This window comes from Corvus kubaryi, unplaced genomic scaffold (genome assembly GCF_017639235.1).
Source record: "Corvus kubaryi isolate FWS band 111438036 unplaced genomic scaffold, C.kubaryi_AGA036_p1.0 66, whole genome shotgun sequence".
NCBI lineage: Eukaryota > Metazoa > Chordata > Aves > Passeriformes > Corvidae > Corvus > Corvus kubaryi.
Window position 1 is genome coordinate 34,409,547 of NW_024582054.1, and position 19,430 is coordinate 34,428,976.

The following is a 19,430-nucleotide window of genomic DNA, read 5'->3' on the forward strand; positions in this document are numbered from 1 at the left end:
GGGGCGGTTCCTGGGGCCGTCCCCGCCAGGGAGACTCCCCCGCCCGGGGCCCGCCCCGGCTCCGCGCTGAGGCGGCGGCGGAGGGCGGCGGGGCCGCCCCGGCCATGGAGCGCTACGAGAAACTGAGCAAGGTCGGGGAGGGCTCCTACGGCGTCGTCTTCAAGTGCCGCAATAAGGACACGGGGCAGATCGTGGCCATCAAGAAGTTCCTGGAGTCCGAGGAAGACCCGGTGATCCGGAAGATCGCCCTGAGGGAGATCCGCATGCTCAAGGTGGGCGGCTGCGGCGGGACGGACCCCGCTGCCGGCACGGGCTGTGCCCGCCATGGCGAGCCCCGGCGCGGGGCGGCGAGCCCTGAGGGAGCTGCCGGAGACGGGGCGTGAGGGGACAGGGAGTGAGGACATCCATGAAGGGACACCGTGAGTCTACGAGGTGTGAGGGCAGCAGTGAGGGGACAGAGTGTCGTGAGGGGACGGGGTGTGAGGGCAGCCGTGAAGAGACGGGGCGTGAGGGCATCTGTGAGGTGATGGGGTGTCGTGAGGGGGTAAACAAAGAGGCGGGTGTGAAGAAGCATCATAAAGTGCCCAGGTCAGTCAGTTCCTCTGGGAGAAAGCCGGTGCCAGGGAATGTCCGACCCGCTTGTGCAGGGATGGTGATGCCAGGTGATCCTGCCCAGGCCAGGCAGGTGCGGGTGGGAGCTGGGACACGGCAATGAGGTGGGACACGGCAGTGAGGTGGGACACGGCAATGAGCTGGGACACGGCAATGAGGTGGGACACAGCAATGAGGTGGGACACGGCAATGAGGTGGGACACAGCAATGAGCAGCCGCCAGGTGCCTGCGGGCTTCTGAAGGAGGAGCATCAGCACGGTCAGTCACGGTGTGCCCTGCACAGAGGGATTGATCCAGGCTCCGTCCCCCATGGAGGCAGTGATGGCCTGGCCGGTGTGGGCACAGCTCTGCCCTTGGTGTATGTCACAGACCCCTCTGCGTCCAGGAGATTCCCAGAGCGGTTGGAGGCGGTATAAAATACATGGATAAAAAGTGAGGCTGGACAGCATGAGGAGGGGGACAGCCAGGGGACCCAGCTCTCCCTGCTCCCCCTGTTGATAAATCTGCCCCAGTTCCTCCTTAAAGTGCCCTTTCTGAGCCCCTGGTTGTGCTGTGGATCCAGCTGTGGATTGAATGCCAGGGGCTGTGTAGGGTCGAGTATTCACACGTGGAAGCGACAGCAGAACTGGCACCAGTGAGCCCAGGCAGTGCCTTGTCTTTGCTGATCCTTTCCTGACTTCTCTGTGAGAGTTCATCCTCACACAGCAATGGGTCACTCCTTCAGCCTCTGGCTTTATTTTCCCGATGACATAAACGCACGGGAGCATCTGCAGTGAGTCACACCCCAGGTCTATCAAGCACGAAGAGATGGGAAGAGACCCGGGAGAAAGGGGGAGAGGATCGGGTAAGGTTTCCTTTCACACTCCCAGCTTCTGGGCAAGGATTCTGCAGCCAAAGGTTGTGCCCGCTGCTTCACGCTTAGAGACATTTGCAGACTGCTGGGACTCTGTCCCATCTCTTTTGGATCTCGTGTGTTCATTTGGTCTCCATAGTTTCCTGAGGCGTTAGAAATGTGTTAAAAAAAAATATTTCCTTTTATTTGTTACAAACTTGCTGCTGGGGGATGGCAGACAGTACCCTCAGCTGTGTGTTCCAAGAAATGGGAGCTGTTCCCTTTGCACTTTTTCCAGGGTGCTTGTGATTTGTACACCTGCTATCCTAGGAAAACAATCATCTAGGAAAAAAACATAATTAATTTTCGGTTAGATTTTGGGGAGCAGCAACCTAAATTTTTATCCTATCCAAAGTAAACAGAGGACATGTAGCTGCATCATTTCAGTAAACAGTGCTAGAGAGACATTAAGATTTAAGTGGTATTAAAAATCTGAAAAAGAAAATAATAATTGCAGAAGTCCCTTGTAAAGCCGATGGGAACTGCATTGTCCTTAAGGATCCAAAGCCACTGCAGCCAGGCACAGCAGGATCTGTGTTGGGGCACTGTTGATTTTGACTAGTGCAGACCTGCTTGGCTCTTTTCAGCTTTTTCTCTGTAAATAGTAACAGTTTTTTTGTTTGTTTGTTGAGGCACTTCCTGGCTTAGGTAACTCCTGTTTGTCAGAGATGGAGTGAGATTGTGTTTCATCAGTAAAAAATGATGGGCCTGCTAAATCATTTTTCTGCACAGTAAACACCTTGCAGACAGAGGGATTTTTGTGGCCAGGAGCCAAGGGAGGTGGGGGTGAGAGTTTGCAGAGTCTTAAAACCGTAGAATCCCAGAATGGTTTGGGTTGGAAGGGATTCCAAAGACCATCACATCCCACCTCCTGCCATGGGCAGGGACACCTTCCACTATCCCAGGTTGCTCCAAGCCCGTCCAACCTTGGGATTCCCCTCCAGGGATCCAGGGGCAGCCACAGCTTCTCTGGGCACCCTGTGCCACGGCCTCAGCACCCTCACAGCCGGCAACCCTGCATTCCTTCCCAGTATCCAAGAACAAGGGTAAATGGCTTCCCACTGCCAGAGGGCAGGGTTAGATGAAATGCTGGGAAGAGCTTGTTGCCCACCCATTTTGGTCAGCCCCCAAAATAAGTACACAGAGGCTGAGCTGCAGCTGAGCTGTGCTTCACCTCGTGCTGTGCTTGTAGAAAGGGTTCATCTTAAGGAATTGTGACCCTGCAGGAAAAATCTGTCCCCCACACCTTCACCCTGTGCAGTTCCTGACCAGTCCACTCCCTGTGTGTTGCAGCAACTCAAACACCCCAACCTGGTGAACCTGCTGGAGGTGTTCAGGAGGAAGCGGAGGCTGCACCTGGTGTTCGAGTTCTGCGAGCACACGGTGCTGCATGAGCTGGACAAGCACCCCCGCGGGTGAGTGGCCCCTCTCCCCTGGCAGCTCTGAGCACAGGGGCCGGGGTGTCCGTGTCGTTGCTGCCCTGTGGCTTTTCAGAGGAATTTCATTAATTACAGGAGAGGTTTCTCAGCCCAGTGCCCAGGACTGTCTCTGTTACTGTGGTTTGACAGTGACATCCACAGGAATGGCGTAGGAGCTTTGTTCCCTCACAGTCCTGCTCACCACGGAGACGGGAGTGCTGAGCCGAGCATTTGGGAGAGCTGTGGCTGCCAGGGGAGCAGCGAACCCCAGGGCTTGGGAGCAGCTTGTGTCCTGCTCCTTTCACTGCTCCCATCACTGTGGGCACTGGGGCAGGGTCACTGGGCACCCAAATACAGAATCAGAGACTCGTAAAGTTGTTTATGTTGGAAAAGCCCTCTGAGACCATTGAGTCCAACTGTTAATCCAGCACTGCCATGTTCACCTCTAAACTATTTTCCCCAAGTGCCACATCTACACTTTTGAACACTTTCAGCCCTCCAGAGTGAGGAGGAGTTCCCAGGAGCTGTGCCTCCTCTCTGCAAAAATTCTTTTTCAAACAGGTGCTTGCACCAAGCGTGAGCTACACAAAGGGTTTGTTCTGTAACACCTGGTAAAGGACACTCCCACTAAATACATTGTCCCTCATTATCCACGGTGCCTTGGTGCTGTGGAAATGCTAAGCAGAAGCCCATAAATCACTTCACAGGCCTGGGGCTAAGTGAATTGCTTGCAGGAGACTGGTTGGAGCTTCAGTAAAAAGAGCCTGTTATTTTTTCCCTCTGTCCCGGATGAGGAGCTCCGGGAGAATGGAGCTGCTGTAGCACGTGGCTTTGTGAGCTCTGAGCAGCTGTCACCCCACTCTGAACCTGTTCACCTGGAATCTGAAGAGGGGGTGGATAACTCTCTTTGAAGGAAATGCTTCCCATTTGCTTACTGTTCATCAGAACAACTCCAGCGTGAAGGAGCATGTGACAGCTGGCTGCATGCTTTGCTTTTCAGCTTTGCTAGGGCAGATGGTCAAGTCTTTGTGGTCAGGTTAAGATGGGTGGGCACGTGCTGTTTCCAGCTCATTTGACCAACTCTATCCCCTTTTCAAGCTGTCAAAGCAGCACTCCCATCATTCTGGGATGTTTCTGGAAGGAATCTCTAGTGTTGCCACAGCAGTGTCAGCAGAGTGTCAGTGTCCCACTGACAGGAGAAAGTGAAAGCCAGGCTTGAAAAGAAAAACCCAGGCATGCATTGTTTTGGTTTATTTTTTTGGGTAGTATTTTTTCTTTATTAGGGATCAGAAGCTTTTCAGAATTAAACACATGAAATAAAATCGTGTTTGAGTTTGAAAATGCCAAGATTGTCACCTCTGCCTTTCCTGAGGTTGTTGAAGATCATTACAGACAGCCAAGGAAGTTTAAGGACTGTTGCCCAGTAACTGAAAGAAAGGAGAGGCGGGACCTGGGAAGTGCTTCCAGCCGTGGGAGGGAAGGAGGGGGATCCAGACCAAAGCAGAGCTTTTATACTCTTGTCTGAACACCCTTCCCTGGCCCATTTTTCACCTCTCCGCTCTGGACAATCAGTGCCACGGCAGCATTCCATGTGTCTATACCATGGATACTCCAACAGTTCCAGCCCTGAGAGTTGCTGAGGGAGAAATTCCTGCTGGCATTTCAGGACTGCCAGGAATGGTGGATGCTAAACACAGCCATGGGACAGGATCTGATATGGACTCACTTTGCTGTGTGGTCACAGTGGCAGCCCATGCTGGCTGTGACAGTGGTACCAGACACAGTCACACTTCAGCTGCCATAAATCCTCGTGCCTTGTTGCACTGACCAGCTTTGGAAGTGTTTCCTGACTTCCCTGATGGTTTTGCTGAGAGATCCCTGTACAATGTCAGCGCTCATTTCCCCTGTAATAATGGAGTTATTATTAATGGCCAAAATACAGCTGTGTTTTTTCCAACAGGGTGCCAGAGTACCTGGTGAAGAGCATAACCTGGCAGACCCTGCAGGCTGTGAACTTCTGCCATAAACACAATGTGAGTCCCCTGACCAGCACAAACGATTGCTGGAACGTGGCCTTGGAGGAGAGGGGGGTTCTGTTGGCACTTTCCTGATTCCAGAGCTTTCATGGGATGGAGTCAGGGGGATTTTCCTGTTTTCAACAGGAAACACATCTGAAACATTGGTGTATACCCACAACAGCTGCCTTCACTGTCACACAGGCCCCTTGGGCTGGCTGTCAAGGAATGATTTGCTCTAATGACCTTAGACAAGCTTCCAGGAGGAATGGGAATGTATCCTTGTGTGATCCCTGGGCCCTGCACTACCACTGACCTTTAGGAACCTGCCTTACCAGCTCATCAGCTGGGACCTGAGCAAACTGCTGCTGATTTCACAGAAAGTCCTTCAGCTCACTGTCGTGGGGTTGAATCGTGGCACCAGTGAAAAGATTTCAAAACTTAGACACAGTAAGCCCATATTACAACCCCTCTTCTGCTCTCTGGAGGGAGACACGAGTTGTGTACATGACAGATGCTTTAGTGGGAACATTTTCAGAAGCAGGGAAGGAGAAGGAGCCTTTTGGAGAAGCTCTTTAGGCAAACTTAGCTATAATTGTCTTTGGTTTTGTTCATCTGCCAACATTTGAGATTTAAGAGTGGAGGAGGAGATGGCCCTGGAATGGATGTTTTGTCTTTGCTGAAAGAATTATGTCCAGTTGAGCAACAGGAACTTGGCCACAGGTCTCTCCTGCTCCCAAGATTTGTTAGTTTGCATCTTTTTTCTGTTCCCCTGCTCAGTCTGAAGACTTAATGGAGTTTGAGGGCAGAGGGAACAATGAGATGCTGCAGCCTGACCTGCTGTAGATCACAGGTAATGAGGTTTTATGCAGCTGCCCTTTCTGGAATTCCGTGACAGTGATTTAGTAAGCAGCACTGCAGTCCTCAGGAGGAGACACAATAATTCACCACCAGCTTGGCGAGGAAAGTCCAAGGTGTTTGCTCTGAGGTGATGATGGGAGAGGGACAACGAGTGAGACCCCAGTGAGTTGAGTAGAGCAAAAGAAATAAAGGTCTTTGTTAGTTTGATCAGCAGAAATTCTTTGCCAAGCCGAAATTCGGTTGTTGTGAAGGACAAGATCACCTCCAAGGAGTCACAGAATTGCTGATGTTGGAAGGGGCCTCTGGAGATCTTCTCATCCAACCCTCCCAGTCAGGCTGGCTCAGCTAGAACAGGCTGTTCAGAAAATTTTCCAGTCAGGATTTCAGTATCTCCAAGGCTGGAGGCTCCACAGACTCTGGACAATCTGTTTGGGTGTCTGGCCATGCTCTCAGTAAAAAAAGATAAAATAAATTGGTTAGGTTTAAATGGAATTTCCTGTGTGTTCAGTTTGTGCCCAAGGGCTCTGTCCTTTCACTGCACCACCAAGAACAGCCTGGCTCAGCCTTTACTCCTTCCCATCAGGTATTAATGCACACTGAAGGGTTTCCCCTGGAGCCTTTTCTCGACGGTCCCAGCTCCCTCATCCTCTCCTTGGATGTCAGACACCCCAATCCCTTAAATTTCAGTGGCCTTCACCAGAGTCACATCTTCCCTCTATTGAGGAATCCAAAGCTGGACACAGGTCTGGATGTCTCTCACCTGTGGTGAGCAGAGCTCTTGCTGAGCTTTGCCAGCAAAATCATTCACCAGGAGCTTCCCACGGGGTTCAGGGAGCTGACTCTGTGTTGTCCAGGTGATAGAGAGCTGGCAGCTGAAGCTGGGAGCCTGCACAGTGTCTCTTCCCAAAGGTGGGCTATGGACAGGTCATTGTCCTGCTGTTCAGAAATCCTTCCATCTTCTCTTTCAGCAGGAATAACTGCCTGGCACAGTGTGCAAGGGGGTGTGGCTGAATTTATCTGAGGGCCGGGTTAAATACTTCTAACCTTGCTTTTTTTTCTGCTTCCAGTGCATCCACCGGGATGTAAAGCCAGAAAACATCCTGATAACAAAGCACTCGGTCATCAAACTCTGTGACTTTGGATTTGCTCGAATACTGAGTGAGTGCTGACTCTTTATGTACCCGGAGAGTAGGATGAGCCATTCCAACACTCACTTGTCTGTGTCTGATGCACTGCAAACCATCCTATGTACAAGGCTGTGTGTTTTCCCAGGGAAGCTCTGCTAAAGGCTGGGTAGAGATTCCCAGACCTTCCAGGGAGGGAGCCCAGACACCGAGGTGACATCTGTAAACAAGCTGAGCTCCCTGCTGGCGCGGCTGAGCCGCTGGGGGTGCTGGCACTGGGAGATGGAAGTCGGCCTTGGGCGTTTTGGAGCTGCCCAGCCGTTGTTTATGCGGTGCTGGAGACACAGCTGGAGCTCCCTGGCAGGAAGAGCCCCTCTGGCTGCCTCTGCAAACAATGGCTTCACATTTTCCGTTGTAAATAAACCCCCTAATCTGTTTTTTTTTAGCTCCTCTTCAGACAAGCCACATGGGCTCTGAGAGCTGCCCACTGGCTGCTGCAGGGCCCTGCTGTGGAACTCTGCACATTTTCATTTGGAGGAAAACATGGTCTTGATTTTTGCCAAATCCTGAGTGTTTCCAGAGTTGGGTTCTGCTAGTGGCCAGTGACTCACCCTGCTCCTGCAGCTCTGGCCTGCCCAGGAGGTGCCCCAGCATGCAGCAAGTGATGAGGGCTGGTCTGCATCGCTCTGATCCCACGTCCTGTTTGTGTCTCTCTCCCCTGACCCCGACCCAGCTGGTCCCAGTGACTACTACACCGACTACGTGGCCACCAGGTGGTACCGCTCCCCGGAGCTGCTCGTGGGGGACACCCAGTACGGCCCTCCCGTGGACGTGTGGGCCATCGGCTGCGTCTTCGCCGAGCTGCTCTCCGGGGTCCCGCTGTGGCCGGGCAAGTCGGACGCGGACCAGCTGTACCTCATCCGCAGAACGCTGGGTGAGCGTCCCCCTGCAGCCACGCCTCTGGCAGGATTAAAGCCTGCCCAGGAGGGATGCCCTCTCTGGTGGGAATGCGGAGCAGCCAGGGGGCGAATTAGCAGATCTCTCCCTTTAGAAGGCGCTGGTTTATTTGACTTGTTCCTGTCCTTAAGAAGGAGCTGGGTTTTCCTGGCCTGAAGTACATGTGTTAACAGGCTCCCAGTGGACCAGGCTGAGGAAGCAGGATCATTGCCTGCAGGCTGCCTGGAACCATCCTCCACTCTCTCTAGCAGTGCTGGCCTCTGGGAAGCTGGGTCTGGTGCTGGGTAAATTAGGGAAGATGTGGGATGTGTTTGGCGACCACTGGATGCCCCTCCTGGTCCCTTGGGGTGGCTCAGTGACTGCTGGGATAGGGGAGCACAGGAACTTCTTCAGCTGTCTCCACAGCGACAAAATCAATGAGGTGCCTGTATCAGAAAGGACCAGGAATGCTTTCCATAAAGGTTTGAAAGATCCAGGTGTTTTTCAGGGTTTGGTACCAAGCAAAGTGGTCGGTGAACAGCTGGATTTGGTTCATCCCAGCTTTGGAGGTCTCAGAAGTGTTGTCAGTGCCTGTTGATGGCTGTGTGCCTGGGAAGGGGAGTGTGAACATCACAGCTTGGCTGCTCCACGTGTTTGTTGTTATTCATCAAGGAATTTTAGGAGGCACTCAGTATTTATTTGTTAAACAAAAGAGCCATTATCCCCCATAACACTTAAATGAATTCAGTCCCATTGATTCTTTTCAATTTTGGTGTGTAACATCTGATTTCTTGGGTGACAGCGAACAACCCCCCACTTTTAACTGAAATTAGTTGGAATGAACAGGGAGTTGCAATTTTAACTGAGCAGCTTATAGAACTACAAAGGTGGCTAATGGCTTTAAACAGATAAGCTCCTTAGCTGGAAAAATAGTTCATCACTCATTGCTTCATCCTCCAGAATTCATTAATGCCAGTGTTAAGCAGTTATAATTTATTTTTAATGATAGGGTTTCAGCCAGAAGAGATTCCCATTGGATTGTTGGATCCAGGTGCTGGACTAAGGCAGTGTTCACAGAGCAAAGCTCCTTGATTGAAGCCGTGCCATTATGGGAGTCAGCATTGTACTGGCTCCTTTGCTACAGATTTAACATTTTCCTTGCTCTGAGCTGCTCTAAGCTTCAAAAACGCTGCCTTGGGGAAAAGCTACAGCAGGTTCAGGTGGGGCTGTGTTCCACAGCACCCTCAGGAGTGTCCAAAGAGAATTTCACCCAAAAGGAGTTAAATTTTCCTGAAGCTGGAATGCTTGAGGCCCTGCCTTTCCTTCAGCACAGTCACACGGGTGTGGGATCACTGATGGCCAAAATGGACACTAACTTTCACAAAAGAACGTTGCCTTGGTGTTATTCCACCTCTTCAGATGTTCTCTTGGATGGCATCAGCCCTCTTAGAGGATACAACCTTGTTCAATGCAGGCATTGAAAAATTAAGCAAATTAATCCAAATTTGTTTTGTTTTGGTTTTTTTAATTCTTGATCGAAGGGGATCTCATTCCCAGACACCAGCAAGTGTTCAGCACCAACCAGTTCTTCAGTGGGGTAAGAATTCCAGACCCAGAGAGCATGGTAAGAGCTGCCTCCAGCTGCACTTCCCTCCCTTCCCCAGCTTGCCCAGTCCTTTGCTGTGCAGTGTTTTTTTCCCTATTCAAAAGCTTTGTCCTCTGCTTTGCCAGTGTGCACCAGAGTATTATTTGGAGGTGGCTGAACCTCTCATGACATTTTAACTTACAGCCTGTGTAAAAGCAGTCAAAAAAATCTCTGCTGCTTTCCTCCATTTCTGGAGGCACATCCTCAGTGATGCCAGGCTCTGAGCACATGGAGGGATGGAGGCATTTCGTGAGGAACAGCTCATGTTCCTGTGGAAAGCTGGGTCTCGGTACCCTGATGAATGAAAAGTTTGCTAATATGAGTCCACTCACTGGGTTTTTTTCCCTCCAGGAGCCGTTGGAAATGAAATTCCCCAATATTTCATGTTCTGCTCTGTCTCTCATGAAGGTAAGAAAACTCCAGCTTGTGGAGGAGCCCTGCACTGAGATAAACAAATGTCATCTGGTGTGAGAGTTTGGGACTGAGTTATCAGAGATTCATTGAAAAACAGAGCTGGTTTGCTACCCAGTGTGATTGCACCTGTTCCTTGAGCCACAATTCCTACTACAATTGTGGACTCCCCATCCATGGAAGTGTCCAAGGCCAGGTTGGACAGGGCTTGGAGCAAGCTGGGATAGTGGAAGGTGTCCCTGCCCAGGGCAGGAAGGTGGAATGAGATGATCTTTAAGGTCCCTTCCAACCCAAACCATTCCATGATTAATTTTTGCAATTGTTGGATAATTAGCTGCTCCTCAAGCTTCGTGCTGACTCTGAAAAGCCACTCTTAGAATCCATTAAAAAAATTATCAACACGTGTACCTGTGGGAATACTCATTGGCTGTGGGGAGCAGATGGAATTGTGCAGACCCACGAAATGAGTGTTTTGTGTGATCCTCCATCTTCGCTAAGGGCTGCCTTCGGATGGACCCTGCGGAGAGGCAGACCTGTGAGCAGCTGCTGCAGCACCCCTATTTTGACAGCTTTAGGGAGGCAGCAGAGCTGGGGAAAGAACATGAAAAAAGCACTCGGAAACCAGCCAGGCTGACTCGGAAGCACGTGCCAGGGGTAAGGTTTCCATACTGTTTAATATTCCGTGCCTAAGGGGGGGCTGGTTCATTTGTTGGCTCCAGGGTATGGGCTGTGCTGGCAGCTGAGGGTGTTGGACTGGTCTTGGTTTTATCCTGAGAGGAAAACAAACCCCCTGGCTAAAGAGTAACTTATACAAACTGGATTTTGCACTGCGGCTCCGTGGGGCACTGGGGATAAACAGTGCAGCCCTGTGCACGATAAGGTTCATCCAGGAATGTGCATTCCTGACAAAGAGCAGCAGGAGGGCTGAACAAACTGGAAACACTCATGTGGCTGGTTTAATTTTGGATACTCTAGTGATTTTTTAATCCTGAATTATGGAGATAGAATAAACACCACTTTTGTTTGTAACTGCTGATGGGACATGATCCCGTGCTCCGTTCCACACATTGCCCCACGCACTGGGTGTTTCTGCAGCTGGAGTTGCCAAGCAAATGTCTCCCTGCTGCTCTGGCTTTTTCAGACTCCATCCCAAGTCCCCAGATCCAGCCCCACAATGCAACTCATTCCACAGTTCTTTACTCCTGTGAGCAACATTCCCCAGGGCAGCTGTAATGCCGAGCTGGGAAGTTGGAGGTGAGGGATGGAGAAGTGCTACAAAGTGTCAATCCTGATTTGCCTCTTCCATTTCTATGGCCTGGGATGTAACAGCACTATTTTTCTTGCCTAAAGAAATTCTTTAATGAGTGGCTCTCCTTGCAGTCCCGTCACAGAACCCCAGATCCATGACTCTCAGCTTGAGAAGTATGGTAGGATTGAGGATTACAGTAGGAATAGTTTTATAGCTCATATTCCAAGTGAAAAAGGAAATGCGTGCTTTATTCCCATTCCAAACAAATACACACAGTGTAACTTTTCCTTTAGTTACAGCACCTGCCTCAGCTAACCAGCAGCAACATTCTCCCAGCCCTGGACAGCAAGAAGAACTGCTGCAAGACAAGGAAATCAAAGTACCACTTCCCAAACATCTGACCAGGGGACAGATCAAAATTCAGTTGTTCAAAGTCATCCAGGATTTATAAACAGAGGATACTCAGTGGAAAACTAAACTACTAAAAGTCACAACATGTAGAGTGGTGTGTCCTCTACTCTGGGCCACTGATGGAGGGGAAGTGATGCAGAAAGAACTCCAAGCTCATCTCAGTGTTCTGTGTACAAAGGCAAATACATTTTTCTTTAACTGCTGATTGCCTCCTGGTTCAGAATTAGCCCAATCCAGTGCTTACAGTGTGAATGTTAAAACTCTGGCCTGTCACCCCCATTTCAGAGCTGGCAGGAGAACTCAACCTTGCCAAATACATCAGGCCCTCCTGCTTTAGCCCAGGCCCAAGTCCCTGCTCTGTGAGGAGCTGTGACTGTGCTGCTGGTTGGGTGGAAGATGTGTTGGTGCAGCCCAGGCTGAGAGGGGCTGCCTGGCTGCTCCAGGGAGTTCTCAGCTCCAGAGATAAACCTGGCTCATTCCTGCACTTACAGAGCTCAAAGGTTTCAAAGTGGCTTCCCAGGCTCAACAGGCAGAGCACCCAGGAAAACAGAGCAACAATAACCCTGTTGTTTCTTTAGTCTTCCCAGAGCTTCTCCTGCAAGTTTCCTCCTTGAATTCTGCGTCTGGTAAGAGTGAGGGCACTTGCTTGTAGTTACAAAAATGTTTTTATCAAAACTAATCATGAATGTAATTTATAACATTGGCCAGACACAGGCAGGAATTCTACCTAAGTGTTTGTATTAGAACGACTGGGGTTTGTGGAATCTCAGAATATAATACTGTGTTGATCTTGAAAAAAAGAAATGTAGCTTCTTTTTCCAATTGACTGGATACTGAAAAGCTTTCAGCAGAGAAATTCTCCAGCTTTCCAGCATCCTGTGAAGTTTTCTTTTCTCATGCAAGCTAGCTGAAAACAGTGTAGAGTTTTTGTAAACCACGACTTTATCTCACAGGTGCAAACTTGTTATGCACAGTCTTGTTATGGTATCCTGAAGAAAACATTTTGAAATGGGTGTCATAGCATTCCACCAATCACTCTGAGAGCTGGATGGTCAAGCGACCAATAGCCTTAACCATTCTTGCCATCCAAGTTATATAAACGAGTTTGTAATTAATTAAATAATCCCATTTTATCCTGGACTTGAATTGTGTGTCGTTCTTCTCGCCGTCCCCGGTGCAGCAGCGACATCTGGTGACGTGCGACGCGTACTACAGCCGCAACTGCATCCCCCGGGCCGCGGGGACGGAACCCTGAGCTGAAAAGATGGGGCACAAATCCTCAAAAGAAAGCACGGTATTTTCTGCCTTCAAATCCGTGATAACGATCGCGGGAGCTGACATAAGTGACGAGGCTCTCTGTGAACTGCTAAATTGGGCAGCAGAACGTGACTTTGTAGCAGACCCTGACACTGCCTTTAGCCCAGAAGCTTGGAAACTGTTAGGGGATAAGTTAATTCATGAGACCGTGTTCGCGGATAAGACCGTAGTCGACTTGCTCCATACGTGGGGGTCCCTATATGATATAATGCAGAAGTGGACAGCAGGAGGAGAAGGAAGAGAATTACCAGGCTCTGACAGATCTGAGGGTGAAGGTTCAGAAGGTGACTGATATGCGGAAAAGACTCCACCGCTGGAATAAGTAAAGTAGGTATGTTTATTCCAGTGCTGGGACACACGGGGGATAATTCCTCCAAAGCCATGCGTGCCGACAGCTGCATTCAGCTCGGTGTATATCGGGTTACAAGTTCCATAGTCATTAAGTTTCCCAATACACCTATACATATTCATTACCTCGCCCCGCCTAGCCTCGCTTCGTATTACAATGAGTCCAAAAGTCATTTACATCTGTGCTGTGCTTGCGCAGGGTCGTCTGGTGCTCGTGGGCAGGGGTCTCTGGGATGAAGTAAAGGGTCTTCCGCCTTCTGAACTTTTCACCTTTCTTCCCTGCGCATGCTCTTTTTGTCTCTGGCCCAAGTCCAAACTTCAAGGCTGGTTTAAGTTAGTTTTAGGTTTGAAAACAAGATCTTTGGTCAAGATTCCTTCCCCTTATCAATAGTCTTATATCTTCTCATGCAGCTTTGGTAGGCACAGTAAGTGTTGAGCAAGCTGCATGCATTGTTTTTAACAAACAGCTTCTTAGCAAATCATTTAACCTCTGCTTCCCCCCTCCTCCCCCTGATTCAGGACGATGAGTTATCTGAGGGAGGACTGACTCAGGACAGCGCAAGCACAGGCAGCGTACCCGCTGTGTCTCTGATACCGTCGGAGCTGGAGAAAGTCGCGGAGACTGCGCAGGGCTCCTTCCCCTCCCCGCGCGATTACGCGCCTCCTAAATATCCCTCTCCACGCGAGTTTGTGATGTCGAAATACCCTTCACCCATGGAACAGCTCGCAAAGAAAACCAAACAACGCGAAGAGCTGGAGTGCCCCCCACCCTCCTCCGCGGCACAGCCGCCCACTTCAGTTACTGTTGTGGGACCTGTCCTTCCTACGGCCCGCCTTTGCCACCAGCAGGCGCGGCAGCCGGGATTCTGCCGCAGTCGGGAGGGGCGGGGGGTGTCCTGGCGGCGTCGGTCTCGCCGCCGTGGGCCGCTCCACAGTCGGCCCTGGCACTGCCGCCTGCCCCTCCACACCGGGCCCGGGCGGCACCGCAACGCCCTCCCGCGCCGCTCCCGGGAGCGCCCATGGCGCCCTGCTCTTCCACGACGACGCTTCCAGCGCCTCGGTGCTCTGCACCTGCGTACACAGCACCCGGCCATCCGGCACATGCACCAGTATCCGGACGTTTCCCGGTGCAGCCGCCTATGGCAGATGTCTTGGCGGCTCCGCGGGACGTTTTGCTGCAGGTGGCAGCGCTGCCGGAGGTGTTGCAAACAGCTACAGTTCAGCCCTACGTCACTGCAGCTCCGCTTAACCTCTTGGGGGCGGGATGTGTTGGCAGCTTGTGGGGTGGGGATTGGGATGCATTTTTGATGGGGGTCACGGTGCAGAAGGATGCACAGTATCCTACACTGCCTTTGCAGTGGCTAGTAAACAAACCCATCTGGGAATCGCAGTGGCCCCTACCAAAAGAGAAATGAGTTGCCCTTCGTAAGTTGGTTCAAAAACAATTACAACAGGGACACATTGAGCCTTCGACCAGTCCCTGGAACACCCCTGTTTTTGTAATTAAAAAAAACCCAGGGAAGTGGAGATTCTTGCAGGATCTCCGAAAAATCAGTGCAGTGATGGAAAGTATGGGGTCATTGCAGCCTGCTATGCCCTCACCCACCATGATTCCAACGGGGTGGGAAATCCTGATCATTGATTTGAAGGATTGCTTTTTCACAATTCCATTGCACCCTAATGACAAACCAAAATTTGCTTTTACTGTGCCTGCAGTTAACAATGCTGAACCTGTGATGAGATATCAATGGAAGGTTCTACCTCAGGGCATGAAGAACAGCCCGACTATCTGCCAATGGTATGTTGCTCAGGCTTTGTCCAGAGTCCGTGAGCAGTTTCCTGAGGCACACTGTTACCATTACATGGATGATATCCTGGTGGCAGCATCCACCCAGGACGAGCTGCTGAGCTGGGAAGGGGCTGGAACACCAGGAGCTGCTGAGGGAGCTGGGAAAGGGGCTCAGCCTGGAGCAAAGGAGGCTCAGGGGGGACCTTGTGGCTCTGCACAAGTCCCTGACAGGAGGGGGCAGCCGGGGGGGTCGGGCTCTGCTGGCAGGGAACAGGGACAGGAGGAGAGGAAACGGCCTCAGGCTGGGCCAGGGGAGGTTAGATTGGATATCGGGGAAAAATCTCTTCATGGAAAGGGCTGTCCAGCCCTGGCACAGCTGCCCAGGGCAGTGGTGGAGTCCCCATCCCTGGAGGGATTTAAAAGCTGTGTGGATGTGACACTTGGGGACATGGGGCAGCGGTGGCCTTGGCAGTGCTGGGGGAATGGCTGGACTCCATGATCTCAGAGGACTTTTCCAACCTCAACAATTCTCAATGACTTTTATTTATCAGGAATTATGAGGCTGCAACTCCAGAGCTGCACAGAACTGCTTTAGTCCATGTCGGCACATGTTGTAGTGGGGATACTGCAACATGTATATATCAAACCAGGAGTCCCATGGAAAGGAAATAATATGGACGGATTCTATGGAGGAACCGTGGGAAGACTCTTGGCTCTCAGAGCCGCATATGGACATTTATCTTAAACTTAAAATGATTCTTGAACAACGATTTGTAAATTTTAGCTTGATTCAAGCTCAAAAAGAACTGAAACACTTCCTGGCATGGTTGTTTAAGAACTTTTTCTATGTTTCTTGGGATTTAATTCTTAAGAAGGACCCTTGGTCCCGTGACTGGAACAGTTCCTCGGCAGAGCTCCGGCCATGCGGCTGGAGAAATAAACATCTCTCTGAAACAGCTATCAAGAATCTGTCTGTCCAAATATATTTCCTTTCCACGGGACTCCTGGTTTGGTATATGTATGTTGCAGTATCCCCACTGCAACAGGCACACAGCAAAAGCATGCCCAAGGCTGCACCCAAGAGCTGCACAAACAGCCATGTTCCCTTCAGCAGCTCAGTGCTCCTGAGGAGGTGACCCTGACTGCCTGTGGATCATTCCTTTTAAACCAAACAAAACTCAAAAGTGTGAAGAACACAAAAAAGACCCATACCTCTTTTATTATTAAATCAGCACCCACCGACTGGGTGAGATACTCCCAGAGGGAACAGCAGCAACACCACACGCTGACCGCACACACCCCGACATTCCCCTACTGCCACTCTGCACTTTGCTTCTGTGCAATAAAATGCTGAAAACTTCTGAGGTATTCAGAGCTTCCTAGAAAAACAGGAAACAGATGCCTATGTGCAGAGGCCTGCCTTGTCTGTTGTTGATCCACCACTGAGTTTAAGCTTAATAAAACTTAATTGCATAATTTCTTAAAAGGTCACGTACAGCTTTTGAGGCTGGACTCAGAAAGCTGGGCTTACTTCCACACTGGAAACACAGCAGTGTCTACAACTTCATTTATGCAACATAAGATAAATGCTAGGAAATCACATACATCTCAGTTACGTGCTGTTGTGTTTATTCCAAATCCAGCTCCAGCTCCAGGTTCGGCAGCGCCTGCTGAAGGACCCGGAAGGTCTTTTCTTTCTCTCTGATCCCAGGAAGGTCACTCAGATATAAATATTCAAGGTTCCTGTAAATATTTAAAAATAATATGGGCAACTACTGTTGAACTGTGCTGACAGAGAAATTAGAGAAATTATTCTACTGCAGTTGTTTTGAGTATTTTAAATGGTGACTGATTCTACTGGAAGTTTGTTTCTGAAGTGGATGCTTGGGGTTTGTAGCTGCAGTATCCAACTGCATCCCATTCCTGAGCACCCAGGTCTGCCCCGAGACCCTGAGGCACCAGATGATGGCGTGACAGGAAGCAGTGTGAGGTGGAGGAAGCATTAAAAGCTACAGGACACAGTCAAATCCTGCCCTGCAAAGCTGCTGCAGGAGAGGGGTCAGCAAGAGAAGCCAAGGTGATCATTAATTACTTATTCTTGAGCCAAACCCAGCCACCCCACAGCCCCACAGGTCTGAAACGGCCCTGAAACAGTGAGACTGCAGCCCTTCCACCCACCACAGTGCCAAAGAGCCCGGAGCAGGGTGCTGTGGAAGCGCACGGCAGCTCACGTACGTCAGCTTGTGGAGTGCAAGGATGCCTTTGTCTGTGACATTCCCACAGGAAATGATCTTCAGCTGCTGGAGACTCTTCTGGAGGTTGCTGGTCTCGCTGAGCCTCTGCAGACACTCATCCTGTATGTACATGCACTTCTCCAGCTTGATATCTGTAACGTGCTCCAGGCCATCTGCAAAGGCAAAGGTGAGGATTTGCTTCAGAATTCCAGGACCAACCTGTGCTGGTTGTTAAGTTATTTGATAGCTGCCCCTAAAACCACCCGGCAACACATTCCTTTATACAGTGGGGCTACGAATCTCCAAAGTCCCTTTGTGGTACTTCAGATATAGGAAAACCTCAGGGTTTGAACAATTTTGGTAAGATTTACAGAGCTTTGAAATGGGCAAGTAACAAAAAACCTATACAATTTTGGGTACTAAACTATGACTCTCACATAGGAATGTGCTAATGTCAGAAATTCGGGGTCCCCTCCTATGAAAAAATAAAACAGCCTGTTCCCCCTTTTGGTTTCTGTTATTTAAAGACCACCTGAAACACTTGCTTAATCTCTTATTTTGTAAGAAACCGAGAGCTTGCTTTTTGTCTTTGAAGACATCATAAATGCCTGGAGAATGAGCAGAATTACAACTTCAGAGACACCAAAATCATCCCCTGGTGCAGGCAAAAAATAGTATTTATAGTGCTTTTTGCTATGAACTCATCGAAATTTGTGGCACTTCCTTAGTGCTACGGATGCTTCAGGTAAAAGCTGAAGTTCCCAATGTCTTTCCAATTCATACCACACCTCCAGCAAAACCTTAGGGACTGATAAATATTTGTAGAGTCATTTTAAAGGGGAAAAAACCAATAAAGATTTATCCGTATCTTGTTAAGGAAGGAGAAAACAGTGCCATTACTGATATTTTGGTGCAATTAAAATGAAGACCATTAAGAATAATCTCAGGGTGTACATTACCCAGGTAGTCAAATCCTCTGTACATGATGCAGGAGTCGGTGGCATTGATGGCTTCGATCTTGTACTTGCCCAGGGGCCCCGTGGGGAGCCCGTTGTAGTCCTGCTGCCACTTGGGAGAGCCCTGGTACCTCACCAGGGCCCCGCAGCGCAGCAGCCACTCCGAGGCCGCCCGGTCGGGGCCCACGGCTCGGATGCGCTCATGGTCCACCCTGCACGACACAGAGAGCACCCACAGCACGGCTGTAATTACTGTAATTACTGCACGGCACAGTTACTGCATGGACGATACTAAAGCTCCCCAGCAAATACCTGGTTACGTGCACAGTCAGAACAGGAAGGATGTAATTTACTGAAAATGGTTTACGGGTAATTTTTGGATTGTGTGGTGCTTAGTCTGGTGTGGGGTTTTTTTTAACTTAAGTGGCAGATGCGTTTTGGTAAAAGAAGAATACAAATACAACCGGACTTAACTCTCCTGACTGTTTCCTTCCGTGTCAGGAAGGACGAAAACTGTGCTACTGGTTAAGGTGAGCTTTGGGGTCAAAGAAGACCAGGATTTAGGGATGGGATCCGTGTAGCCGGCTTGCCTTGGCCGTTCCAGGGAAGGGGCGGGGCACACACCTTCCTCTGGAAGGTCACAGCTTTGGAAGGGGAAGCAGGTACGGAATGACGCCTTGCCAACAACCAACATGCAATCTGGGGGCAAAGAAGAGAGTTAATGACAGAAAACGTTTTCTGCAGTATAGGGACTTGATTGTTCTTCTTCACAAACCGCGCAGAAAATTTGAGGGATCTGATAGTTAATTATTAACCAGCGACTCACTCTTACTTGTTGAACACGGCATTCAGCCATCCCCAGAAGGCTCTACAACCGCCCGGCGGCGGCGGCGGCTTCCTCAAGAGCGTCCCCAAAGCCATCATCACCTTCTTGCAGACGGGAGAGGGGAAAAGGGAGATGTTACTTGGAGCGCCAGCAGCAGCAGGGAGAGGCCGTGCCGCCGTCAAGGCCTGACCGAGGCTGTGAGCCCGGCGGGGCCCACGGCTGCAGTGGGGGAGCCGTCACCGCCCCCCGGGCTGCCCCCAGCGCCGAGCGGCCGAACCTTGCCCGGAGGCCGGCGTGGCGCTGCCCTGCCCGGCGGACCGAGGAGCAGGAGTAGCAGGGGCAGCAGGAGGGGCAGCAGCAGGAGGACGACGAGCGAGCAGCAGCAG

General features: G+C 50.5%; 2 protein-coding genes across 3 annotated transcripts; one reads left to right on the top strand and one right to left on the bottom strand.

The window, feature by feature from the left end:
* The first annotated feature begins 21 nt into the window (after positions 1–21).
* Positions 22–12,714, top strand: CDKL1 (cyclin dependent kinase like 1). 2 transcript variants are annotated; one of them, XM_042048465.1, is made up of 9 exons: positions 22–272; positions 2,798–2,919; positions 4,883–4,955; positions 6,866–6,956; positions 7,656–7,856; positions 9,400–9,482; positions 9,855–9,911; positions 10,413–10,568; positions 11,457–12,714. In XM_042048465.1, exons 1-9 carry the CDS (start codon positions 105–107, stop codon positions 11,562–11,564), a joined length of 1,059 nt encoding a protein of 352 aa, XP_041904399.1. In that variant the 5' UTR covers positions 22–104; the 3' UTR covers positions 11,565–12,714. The 2 variants fall into 2 exon arrangements, with proteins under 2 accessions (XP_041904399.1, XP_041904398.1); XM_042048464.1 differs by having other exon boundaries at positions 32–272; positions 7,644–7,856.
* A 3,501-nt stretch (positions 12,715–16,215) lies between these two features.
* On the bottom strand, positions 16,216–19,430 carry DMAC2L (distal membrane arm assembly component 2 like). Its single transcript, XM_042047552.1, has 5 exons — positions 19,322–19,430; positions 19,051–19,145; positions 18,222–18,430; positions 17,264–17,435; positions 16,216–16,771 (listed from the first exon to the last, which is right to left on the bottom strand). Exons 2-5 carry the CDS (start codon positions 19,140–19,142, stop codon positions 16,657–16,659), a joined length of 588 nt encoding a protein of 195 aa, XP_041903486.1. The 5' UTR covers positions 19,143–19,145; positions 19,322–19,430; the 3' UTR covers positions 16,216–16,656.

Bases quoted from the DNA above. Each gene is read 5' to 3' on its own strand.
- CDKL1 (XM_042048464.1), top strand. From the start codon at position 105: ATGGAGCGCTACGAGAAACTGAGCAAGGTCGGGGAGGGCTCCTACGGC. The intron at 4,956-6,865 runs GTGAGTCCCCTG...TTCTGCTTCCAG, and splicing joins ACTTCTGCCATAAACACAAT to TGCATCCACCGGGATGTAAA. The intron at 9,912-10,412 runs GTAAGAAAACTC...ATCTTCGCTAAG, and splicing joins CTGCTCTGTCTCTCATGAAG to GGCTGCCTTCGGATGGACCC.
- DMAC2L (XM_042047552.1), bottom strand. From the start codon at position 19,142: ATGATGGCTTTGGGGACGCTCTTGAGGAAGCCGCCGCCGCCGCCGGGC. The intron at 17,436-18,221 runs GTAATGTACACC...TTGCCTTTGCAG, and splicing joins CAGAGGATTTGACTACCTGG to ATGGCCTGGAGCACGTTACA. The intron at 16,772-17,263 runs GTACGTGAGCTG...AAATATTTACAG, and splicing joins CTTGCACTCCACAAGCTGAC to GAACCTTGAATATTTATATC.